This window comes from Anopheles bellator, chromosome 2 (assembly GCF_943735745.2).
Source record: "Anopheles bellator chromosome 2, idAnoBellAS_SP24_06.2, whole genome shotgun sequence".
Classification (NCBI taxonomy): domain Eukaryota; kingdom Metazoa; phylum Arthropoda; class Insecta; order Diptera; family Culicidae; genus Anopheles; species Anopheles bellator.
The window spans coordinates 13,603,270-13,615,729 of NC_071286.1; the positions used below are offsets into that span (position 1 = coordinate 13,603,270).

General features: G+C 50.3%; 1 protein-coding gene across 1 annotated transcript in view; it reads right to left on the minus strand.

Moving 5' to 3' along the window:
• LOC131207019 (uncharacterized) overlaps window positions 1–11,507 on the minus strand; it is a 128,337-nt gene extending 116,830 nt beyond the window's left edge. Inside the window, exon 1 of the mRNA XM_058199627.1 lies at window positions 11,351–11,507. Coding sequence (XP_058055610.1) covers window positions 11,351–11,507 — 157 coding nt within the window. The remainder of the gene's footprint in view (window positions 1–11,350) is intronic.
• Between the last annotated feature and the right edge of the window lie 953 nt (window positions 11,508–12,460).

Below are 12,460 nucleotides of genomic sequence, written 5' to 3' on the forward strand. Positions count from 1 at the left end.
GACCTAATGGATGCCGCGCTTTTCCATCCGGCTTGCCTTTCACCGTGGAGGATAATATTTGCTTTCTCATCTTAAAATGATTTGGAATTCGTTTGTTTTTTATTTTCATTTCGCATTTCTCCAATTACTGTGGAAAAATTATGATTCACGGCTTTGGTGTGGCGTTGCATTACAGCGAGATGGTACCAAAAAAAACACGGATCCGTTTGAAACTAAATGCTTTTCATACAAACCACGAAAACGGGGAAAAAATCGTAGAGTTATGCTGCCTCCGGCCAGAGGCTGGCGCACAAGAAAAGCCGCTGAAACTGGAATCTTTTTTGAATCGTCCACTTTTTTTCATCGGGGTGTGATTCGAACGGAGAGTTGATGAAGGCTCCAGAAGAAGCGCGATCGATTTACCGTTCATAAATGGCATCGCAAAAAAGAACCCGATCGCACGATACGCAACGACGCAGTCTAAACAACCCGACCGACATCATCCACCCTCCGACGTAACGTCCGCCGCAAGGATTCGCAGGCAAACGGAGCCTGAAACCACTGCACGTTCATCTCATTTCGATTTCAGTTTTTTTTTTCATAAGCTGCAGCCTCTCATAAGCTAAAACTTGTCCGCAAACGCCAAAGCAAAACCAAAAAAAAAAATCAGAACTAAATTTCTCAGCACAACTATTTTTTTCACGCTTCGTCGTACGCCTTTTTGCCGATCAGATCTGGTTCCGACGGCAGGCAGGGGCAGCGGGCACGGATACCACGGTGCCACGGTCCCACGGTCTCATTAATACGCCACTCTTTCCGGGAGCGAAAGAAAATGTGCCAATGCAGATGCGTATTAGCATAAACGACCCGCCGACGGCGCTACGGAAGGACCGCGCTATCTGCAGACACAAGAGCACTGCCACCAGCGTGGATTATGCAGCAGCAGCAGCAGCGGAACCCGGTTGTCAGAGAAACAGAACCGAAACTGCAGAAGCATCCTTCGTGTGCCTTTGATCCATTTTATAATTAAAATGTCTGATACATTTTGGGGCATAATAGTGTGAACCTTTTTAAAATTTCAAACTATCCAAAGGCAAGTCATTTACTGTTCAGCGGCAACTATCACGTACCTGGCGTGTGTTTGTGTATGTAAAATAAATATAATCACGAAATCGGTACCAACTTTGAAACCATGGCTGCAGCCACCATCAAAGTTAATTACAATACCCCCGGGACCGAACGTTGCTCTTAACATTTCGCTCAGAACAGTGATGCTCCGCATCCGAAGGCGCCCGCGGCAAGCAGTGTTAACGCAAATCCTTCGACCGCCAAAAAGCACGAACTAGCACACCGTGACTCCGGTCACTCTCTCTCACATCGTCATTGTGTCACAGCGGCTAGTCAATAGAGCGCCCGTTCCGTTCGAACGACTCGGGCCCCACCAACGACAAAGGGGACTTTGAAGCACCACACAGCACACCAGCACCACCGAATCATACAAATCCATCGGATTAACAATCACGGAGTCGAACAGTCGTCAGTCGCGAGTCGGCAGGGTTACAGAAGCCGCATCGAAAGGGCAAACGGAGTGCACGCGAGCGGCGCACTTTTGCACGCTGGAAAAGTGGTGGAAAATCGCACACCTTGGCGGGCCCAACCCAATCGTAGCGTGTCAATGGCTCAACCCGTCGTCCCTACCTCACAACTCGCATCCCCGCGGGATCACCGGACTGGCTGCGGATGAAAAGTTTTACAATCGTCATAATCATTCCACTCGGTCGCGGATTGCCTAACTTTAGGCGCCAGCACAGATTAGTGGGAAAACCGAGGGATGATCGCATTATCGTGTCGGGGCGTGCAAGTGTGAGTGAAGGGACCCCTTCACGCTCGTGTATGTGTACCGACCCATCAGTTGATGGTGGTGGTGGTGGGAAAATTAGCTTCATCCTACAGGCTGCGTCAGTGGCGCTGCCTGGCGGCCTGATTAAACCGTTTGCCGTTAGACGGGGGGGGCAAAGTTTCCGGCCCGGCCCAAAATTCCCACCCACCACCAGCAGCACCACCAGCAAGTGTTTTATGAAGAACAACATACGGCAGAGGCTTCACAACGCCACATATCAGCAAAAAGTTTAAAGGTTAGTTAAAAGCTGAGATCCGTAGCTGGGCCAGAATCTCGATTAGGACGGGCCGGTTGGGGCGGAACCGGGGCATAATGAAGCAACCGTTCACCGTTTGCTGGCGATAAAAACTTCAAACCAGTGTGTGTGTGCGGGGCAGTGTGTGGTTGTAAATAAATAGCTCCAACAGGCGGGCAGGTCGGACCATAAGTCGGAATTTTCGGCACTCCGACACCCGGGGGACCGGGGTGTGTGTCGCTGCAGCCCGACCATAATCCTGGCTGCGGGTCTGGGCCGGGATGTTTGTTTTCCTGGCCGCGCCGGTTGATGCGGTTGATGTGAGTTCATTACGAGCGCGTGAAGTTGGTGTCGGGAGAGGGGTTCGACGATGGAGTTGGGAAAAGTGTTCGCACCTGCCGGATGCGACAGGATGTCAGATTAAGCTGAGCGGGGGCTGGGCTTTTTTGCGGGGGAAACAAATTTTTCTGACAATCACCACGTTGGGCGACACTTGGAACGATTCCTTTTATACTCTTCATTCACCTTCAGTGCCGGTATGAGTCGCTCGTTTACGAAGGAAGCAGAAGCAAGCTGCTAATTGTTGGGATGGGCAACATTCGTCTCTGCGAGCATAATGCTTCGCCTCACGGCAAGCGGAACCAACGGAATGTTCTCACCCAACGACCGTGTAATGATGAGAAAGTTTAATCAGCCCAGTGGCCGATTAGCCGACAATGCGCGGGCGCGCGCGCTAAGAGTACGATTAACGAGAGTGAATCAGGACCGTCGAACGAACGGTTCCTGCCACACTTCCGGTTGCGTAATGGAGGCAAAGTACACAAAAACGGATGGCCTCGGCCTGGGCCAACTTTAAACTCGCATAACTGTCCATTCTCCATTTACTCGGTCGTTGCTTTTTACAGCACGGCCCATCTCATCTCGTCCTTCCGCTGGCCGTGGCTTGAAAAGGACACCAAAGGACACCGGCAACCAAATTAGTGTCTGCCCGATTCTTGCTCCCACAACGCCTTCGGCCGCAGCTCCCCCGTCGGGTACGACGGGTTGTTACTTACCCGACGGAATGAGGAAATCCGGAGGCAAAAAGGTCGTCGGTCCGCATTTGCGCATTCCACATGCTACGCAACCCTTTCACTCTCGCTCACTCGCCCCTGTCGTAGTGAGCCAAGCAGCCGGAAAATAAGGAACAGTAATGTAATGCAGAATATGTAGCGCGCCCGTATCGGACCACATTCACCGACCGGAGGAAACCCTTTCAAAAGGACCTCAGCGCAAACGAGGGCAGCCACAAAAAAAATCGCAACATCATTAATGCCACTCACACCCTCAAGGGGGCAGGTGGTTTGCTGGTGGCTTCTCCATTTTTATGGTTGGTGAATGTGAAAAGAATAATTACGTTGCCGGCGGTCGGTCATCCGCGCCCGCCGATAGTGAGCCAGCGGCCTGACCGATCCTTGCCGAAAGCATAACTAAAATGTTGCGTCACTGCATCAAAAGCGGTCAGTCAACTGCAAAATTACGTAAGCCCTATTTTACAGAACAATAAAAAAGAGTCGGGATGTGCAGGATGACGAAACGTACGCGGGTCGGCACAATTAAACTATCCATTTTTGTCTCCTTCATGATTGATATTTACGTGCGTGAAGAAGCGGCCACGGGCGCGCTCACACGCGCCAGGCTCATCATGCAAATCTATGCTAATGAAGCTGTAGGCTAATTTCGAACACCTAAGGTGATTAATTGAATTTAAACGCCATTAAAATTGGTTCACCGGCAGACACGCGGTAATCCGTTTAGGTTGCCAGCGCATCGCAGCGGTTGCGTGTTGCGCTGCGTTTTTACGCATTTGCGTCAAAAAACGGGTGGCATCAGGAAACGGTCAACCGTATCGTAATCGTTTAAAATGGCCCCGCATTCAATGCACCGATCCAATCCAGGCAATCTGCGAGCCAATTTCGCTCGTTTCGGAACGAGCCATTTGGGACAGAAATCGTTGATGGTTATTCGCGCTTTAATGAAATATAAACAAGGAACGAGGTTAAAATATAAGGCAGCATGTCACTCACGGTCGGTCTCGAATGGGCTAAATTTCTACTCCATCACTCAAATATCGATTAGCTTTCCAAAAATCGCTACCAATCTCAGTTCCCAGTGCTGGGCCCTTTCACTCACTACTGGGGACCAGAAAAATGATCCAAATCATTGTTGAACGTTCTCGAAATCTGTTTTCGGGGAAAATAATAAGAAATAAATCTACATCGCGCAGCTTTTGACGTTCCGTTCCGATGCAACATTTCATAAAGCATGTTTCGGGCATGTTTCCGTCATGTTTGGCCAGAACGGGCGGGCATCCCAAAAGTCGATTCGCAAACCGAAAAATGTGCACACAAAGCACCCAGCACCACCACAGGCTTTCGGTGGTCCTTCCCGGAAGCTCACATTTCCGGCCCGGCCCGGAACGGTTCGCCGAAGCCAAAACCGGTGCCCCAACCGAACTAATCCATCCGTGCTGCCCTTCTTTAATAATTCCACTACGGGCTGAAAGAAAACGCACCACATCTTGCCTTGCCGGCGGAAGATTAGAGTTCTTCGCTTCGGTGGGCGAATGAGTTGTTGGCCGGAAATCAAACAACCTCGACCGAGACTCGTTTTACAACATCCTTTTACAGAGCGATATTGTGAAAGTATGAAGCACAAGACGATGCAATTTCAACCGCCTGTATCGGAGAAAAATGTTGCTGTTATTTCCGCTTCCGCCGTGCGCCACGATGCTTGCTTTGGCTCATTAACCATCGCAGCCAGGGCTTAAATGATACATAAATCAGCGAATCCTTCCATCAAATGTGTTTATTTTTGTGCCACTTCTCGCTGTAATCATCGCGCGAAAGCAACAGGACGAAGAACAAAACCCCCAGCTAAAGGGGCGTAAACAGGAATCGCCGGAATGTACACCGTTTGACCTTCACCTTTTTTTGGGGGAGGCCAAAAAAGGAAGCATTCAAAAACAAAAGAGAACGGCAAGAACGGCACGTTGAGAAATGTGGCTCTTACTAGAGGGAAAGCCGCAACCGAAACGAGCGACCGACGGAGCGCCTAGCGTGCAAGTTTGAGAAAATATTCAAATTTGTTCGTGCCATTTGTTAGACGAGCTGCTTCGTTAGGCCGACAACCTCCAATTGGACCTCCGGGCGGGCTGGTGCCTAGTTTTTCTCTCCCGCCCTTCGGTGGAAAACTTTTCATCAAACCGTAGAACAATTCAGCACCGAACCGGTCACCCGCCCAGTCCCACTGGCCTCCCGCCCTTCGGGGCACCACTTTTTGGGACACCAGGAGCCAGGGCCAACTTGAGTGGTTTGTTATCCACTGGTGCTCCCGAAATCCAGGTCGGGCCCAAGCAGGAACGTCGTCCGGCCCAAGCGGACCAAGCGGACCAGAAACCAGGCGTCCTCCAGAATAAGTAATCATTATTATTTTATCCGAAATTTCACTGTTTTTTCCCTCCTTGACAAAAGGGCGGACCTCAGCGGAAGTGAGGGGAAGACCTTGCCGTCACATACACACGCGAGCGAGCGCCCTGTAGATGAAACTTTTCTCGTTTAACGTCCTCACACCCCGGCCACCGCCACAGCCAGCCGCCCGGGTTGGACCTCTCCGAATGAGCCTCGACCCCGGAGGGCGGCCAAAGTTGGGATAAGCTACTCATTTTTACATTTTCCACCCGAAAGCCGGCGCGAGCGCGCTGATGATGGAGCATGAAAAGAAAATTTACGGTTTGATTGATGCCAGACAGGCTTGCCGGGGCCGGGGCCGTGGCGATGCTTCCCACGACCACCCACTGCCCGGAGACGTCCGGGGTACACGGCCGAACCCCGTTTCTTCGGTTCGGTTCGCTCGATCCTTCGGCGAAATTTGCACCCGTCTTCACGGTCCCTTGCCGGGGCCACTCATCACCCGGTTTAGGGGGGGAGGCTAGAAAATCCATCAATCAACACGCTCCGGTACGCAAAGTATTATGAATTTTTTAAAGGTGTATTTATCGACCACACGAACGACTCTTCCGTGCTTCGGACCGACTGGTGCCTGGTTTGTGGCGTGTCGCGGGCAGGGAAGGACCACGTCGGAACGAATTAGTATGTCCACCGGCTGGTTTACGGTGCAGACAGCGGGAAATAAAATTTAATGTGCCCCCGTTAGTCCAGACACAAGGCATATCCGATCCGATTGGACCCGGGACGCGTCGGGACGAAAATTGGAAAGTGGCACCCGAACCCGGAGAATCGATCATTGGCCGCTATACAGTAATCGAGTGAAGGACTCAGCCCATCGTAGCGTGTAGCGTGGAAAATTTGAATGTTAGTGACCGGCCCCAAATTAAGTTCGAGGTAAACGAATTGGGAAAACTTTACAGACTTGCACGCGATTGATACGCATCGGCCACTTTACGGTTCGTTATCTATATATATAAAAGAAAGTCGCCTAAAGGTTACACAATTCATAACTCAAGAACGACTGAACCGATCTGGCTGAACATTGGTGTGGAGGTAGCTTAGAACCCAAGGAAGGCTTTAGGATACTTTTTATATTCCGACCGTGTCACAATAAATCTGCACAATGATTTTTCTTCGTACTGAAACGAGACAGACAGAGTGCGTAACAGCAAACAATTGTTGGCTTCTCTTTCTCGCTAAAGCAGCGTTCCCTCACCCCAAGCAAGCGCGGCAGACAAAGCGCGCAACAGCAAATAACTATTGGCCTCTCTTTCTCGCTAATGCAGCGTCTCCTCCTCCCAAGCAAAAATAAGCCCCCCACCCCTCTCTCACGACCGCGTGTTTTCATTCCCTTCTCGAGAAAGGCCAGACAGAGAGCGTCACTACGAGCAAAGGTTGAGTCTCTCTCTTTCGTATGTTCTCGCGAGTCTCTTTCGTGCGATTACTTTGACGATTTGACAGTCTCTCTCGCACATTCTCGAACATTTGGAAATTTTTTATTGTTACTTAGCTGTCGTTTTTATAACTGTCAAAATGTATTGAAGTAACCCGCGAACACAGCGTAGTATCGTGATATACCGGACAGTGAATAACAAGTGCCTCATACATTTCCTTAACAATGCCGCGACCAAGACGGTCGAATCTTTCCCGACAAAGCCGTAATGCAAAAACTATGCGAAGTGTTGCGAATGAAATGACTGAAGAACAAAAAGAAATTGCTCGCGAAAGGACTCGGTTGGCAAACAGAAATCGGCGAGCGAAAACTAGAAACGCACAAGTAGATAATTTTCGACAAGATGCCGATTTGAATATTCGCTCAGTTTTTGTTGCAGAAGAAGAAGCTGATTTGTATCGGGCAGCGTTTCAATACAATTGCATCGCTAAGTACAGCGAGCATAAGAGCGTTCGCATTGGGCCAATGAACGTTCATTGTGATAAGTGTGATGCGTTGAAATTTTCCGGAGAAACGGCCGGATTGTGCTGCCTCAGCGGAAAAGTTAAATTGCCTTCACTGACTCCGCCACCAGAACCAATGGAATCATTGCTTCGTGGCGAAACTCCCGAATCACGTCATTTTCTGGAAAACATTCGAAATTACAATGGCTGTTTCCAAATGACGTCATTTGGGGCAAAGATTATCAATGAACGAGGATTTAATCCGACATTCAAGGTATTTATTTATTTATTTTTACTAACACACAGTATAGTGGAAGAATAACTTATTATAGTTATTCCTACGTATTATGTTTCTTCTTCTTCTTATTGGGCAACAAACGCTGAGCGCTCTTAGCCTGAACCAGAGACAATGTTAATCTCTGATGCTTTCTGTAAGGGTTTGCTTTTACGGACGGGGTTGTTGGTCCCGCGCCAACTCCCTCTGGCACGCCGGTATCGGGAATTTTTGCTCCTGATAATAAAACCAAAAATGTAGTGTATCATAAGGTGCTGAACTGAACAAAAAGGAAAGCTAATCATAATAAAAAATATTTACTACATAAAATCCAAAACCTGCTTACTAATTGCCTTTGGGGCGGAACAAAGTTCGCCGGGCCTGCTAGTCCAATTTAAATTATTAAGTGGAACACACTATTTCTGCTCTTTTATAGCTACTAGTGATTTGTGTCCAATTTTAATGAAATATATTATCATTGTAAGATTTGGGCTTTTCGTGTTGACTTTAATAAATCTCTATATCAGTGTCGTGATGTGTTCACTTTCACGCTTTCATAGTCACTACTTCAGTCGTTTATCAGTTTATAGATAATAAACGAAAATCAATTAATACATAGATATTATATTTTAAAAAACAAATTTATTAAAAAATATTAAAAAATAATATTAAAGAAATAAATAAATACCGAAATCATCAATCCAACATCCTCAATTTTTCCGTAAAGAAACAACGAGCTCTCAAGTTTAGGCGACGGTCTAGGTCTTAGTTTTCCTTGTGAATTTCTTTTTTTATCTTACGCATAATGGGACAAGCGAAGGATCATTCAGATGCAATCATCGTCGTTCTCATCTTGTCATTGGCTAAATCCGTTAAGGTTTTGCTTTGCCTTTTTAAACATTTCATTTTTTAACATTTCCGTACCACTCAAGATGCTCAAACTGTTAAAATTAACATTTATTCCGCACCGTATCTAATTTAAACATCATCACGAAGATATGATCACTTGAACGGTCTAAACATGAAATTCACTATCTCATTTACATGCAACAATGCGCAATGCAATAACCAGCATCGACCGAGGCAAAAGCTTTCCCAGTAGCTTTCTGCCACGCGAAGCACTTACTATCCAAACTATGCTGTTACGTTCACCGGCTAACGAAGCAATGAAAACGGTACACTACATGAAAATCACTCCAGCCCACCACGTATGGCCGTTCCCTCGCCATCACCGACTGAAACCCGACCACCGGGCGAAGAGAGCATATCTTTCCGCATGAACAGAGATTTGCCTATTCGAACGCCCCCCGCACACAAGGTTGGATGGCCGGGTGGCTCCGAATCTCGTACAGCGAATCCAGATCCGAGATCCCTGCCGTGATACGGACCACTTTTGCACCCGCTTCGCCCCACATAAAACGCAAAACGATCGCTTTCGCATCCTCGTTACCATCATTATTACAACTCATTACGGTTCGGAACCGCCAGAACGGGTCCGTGCTGCTCGGGCGAGTCGAGTTCGGCAAATCCAGCACATCCGGTAGGCTGGCTGGTCGGCCCTGGGAACCCCCGAAAGCGCCGGCGAATTATTGCCCCCGTATAAAACAAGAATCCCAGACCAATTTCTCAATTCCCGCTGCAAGCCTCGTGCGCTAGGCGTTCCTTCATGCTGTTTTAAGCACCGCACGGTGGCGGGTGTGCAGCAGTTGTCCGTACCGCATTAAATGTACCTTGACCGAAGTCTGTGCCTCGGTCGGTGTAATGCCTGTGGAGGGTAGTAGTTCGTAGTTTGTGGCCAGCACTTCCCACGAACTCGAGCGAGTCTGGGCGGGAAATGGGATAAAAATCTCGTCCCAATCTCTGCATCGTCCCAGGAAGTCGGTCGAGAAAAAGTCCAGGATAAGTTGGCGCAACCCACCGCCAACCCTGCCACATATTTCTGGGGGTGGGACGAAACGAGCCCTCGCATAGTCACGGCGCTCGTACGGGTAACTTTGAACCTAACAACAATCCAATTGTTTTAATCAGCAGCCTACAATCACCCGGCGCTTCCTGGCGAGGCCGGAAACCCGACCCGTTCATTGTTACCCGAACTTCCGGAGCTTCCCTGGTTTCCCACGGTGTCCCCCGCGGCCCATCCGGTATGTCTGGACCGCCGAAAGGCCTAAAAAGGACCCCCGGTACGCTCGTATGCATGAAACGCACCATACATAACGCCCAGAGACCCAGCGGGGTGCGCTTTTACGCTAGCGCCCCTCGTAAGTGAACGGTGAGCGGCATTTAATCCTGGGTCCCTGGGTCCCGCACGGCCACGGTTTAATTTTCGTTCTTCGTTAGCATCCTTCGCTACGCTCCGTGTACTCTCGATCCATGGCCGGGCCGGTATAGTGTAGTAAAAGCGGAGAAAGAATAAAACTTTTCCGGGTGGACCATCACGGGAGCGGCATCGCCAACAAAAAAAAAGCCGGGACCGAGGTGCCGAGGTCCACAGGACCAAACCAGAAACACGATACGTGCCCACAAAACACCGAAAATCACGCTCACGAGATTCATTTCAATTGCAGAGCATCCTTTCCGGTCGGCCAACCCGAACCTAGGCCGGCCGGCCAGCCGAGCACCATTTTATGGCCCCGAATTTCCGTGTTCCGCGTCGACTCCGGACATGGACGCCCAAAAGTCAATGGTGCATAGGACATTCGGGAGTGGCCGAAAATTTGCATAGCCCCGGTGTCTGGGCGGCACGCGTACGTACGCACCCCGCAGACACGGCACCGCCACCGCTCGGGACGGGTCCCCGAAAATGAGTTGACCTGTGGTGCCGGGCGCCCAGTGCGACACGGTGCGTAGTTACCAGAAATTGAAATAACTTCGGTGTCGCCCTCGCCCAACAGTACTAGGAACTAGTCGTCGTAGTCGTCGGTCCGGGGTGTCCGCAGTCGAAGTGACGCAAGACGCACCCGGGAAGCTGTGGGGCCCCCCTTCCCACCAGTATCATGTTGACTGGGCTTAGGCACTTTGCATTATTACATTACGTACGCAAACGAGCCGCTCGAGCGACCCGGGGACGGGTACGTCGGACACATACCACGCAGGCACCCCAGGTTCGTCTTCTCGGGGTGACGGTGGCGACCATGAATAAAACAGGATTATAAGTTTAGTACAAACAATCTGCTGCTTCCGGTCGGGGCTCCTTGCCACTTTTTTGGACCCTCCCCCCTACCAAAATGGTTGAAACTTTTGGGATAAGAATATCAATTTCTCCGTCCTCCGCAGAGTTGCGGCACTTTCCGCTTTACTTGAGAAGTTTGTGTTTGTGGCCTTTTCTTGCATCCTTAACCGGTTTAGAACAAGCGTCTGTGTGTGTGCGCAATAAAACGGTATATTTAGTACCCTGCCACAGGTAAATAGTGTAGGGTCACACGAGGACGTAAAGTTTGAAGTCCACTCCATGCGCACCGCACACTCCATTACATTATTTTCCTGCGTCATTTACGGTGGCTGAAAAAATCGCCGGAAACTCTGATTGACCTTCGCGTCAATGGCGCAGTGGTTTGTCCAAAAATCAAGAAGAAGCTTACCGTTCTCGTAATCGCCATCCTTAGCGACGGCCGTCGTGCCTTCGGCCTCAGGTTTCGTGACTCCGTGCAGGGCGAACAGCCCCAGCAGCAGCAGTACCAGCGAGCGGCCCCGATCCACCCGCCGCCAGCTCGACCTTCCGCACCGTTTGACGCACATAATTACTATCTTTAGCTTTGAACTTTAGCACTCCACCTCCAGCTCCACTTCCGGTGGCCACTCTACCACGGCTGGCCGCTTCCGGGCGCGAAATGTGAGGCCTATTTCTCGGGAGCGACACGGCAACGATTGACGATTTTATTTTCACTTTCCACTTCGCTTTTCACTGACTTTTCACACGGGACGTCGCGGACCACTCCAAACACGGAAGCACGTAGGGCAGCGTCATGGAACGGCGGCGGCGGCGGCGACAGGATGGCCTTTGGCCGGTGCTTCGGTCGCTTTCATCGCCCACAAACGGAAGCGACACTCGAGCGCCTCACTCCCGGTGGCGAAGGGTTCCGCCGTGACAGTCGGGAACCAGCTGGGCCACACTCGTGCACGCACTGAAACACACACAAACACACACTGGAACACTGTGGCCCCACTCTGGGTTCGGAGAGCGGAGCTCTGCACACATCGCGGCCCTTCAGCAGCCCATCGCGGCTCGCGGCCACGCCATCACCTCAGTTCTGCGGGGAAAAGAAGGACAAGCAAATCGGGTGGCCTTAAAATAAGTTTGTCGAAAACCTAAGCCCTCAAGCGCCGGTCGAAACGACGATGTCGCCGTTAGCCGGTGGCCCAGTCAGTGCCCAGCGGCTGTACCGAAAACCGGTGCTAAATCTACGTGGCGGATAAATAACACCGCCTGCTGGAGGCGTTAGTTACGACACCGACTCTCCGGTGCGACTCCGGCCCCTATCAAACCGCAGTTGGCCGGAACTTAGCGGCCTTCTTCGAACTTCTTGAGTCCCCTCGCGTACTGCACAACGCGACCTTGCCGACCGGTCAATTTTTTGATGTTCGATTCGATTTACTTCCCCATCGGCCAGACCATCAGGAGCGTCCCGAGGCACGGTGGCCTCTGGTTTCGCTAGGGTTTCCTCCCTTCCGAGTTCCTGCGCCGAACGGAA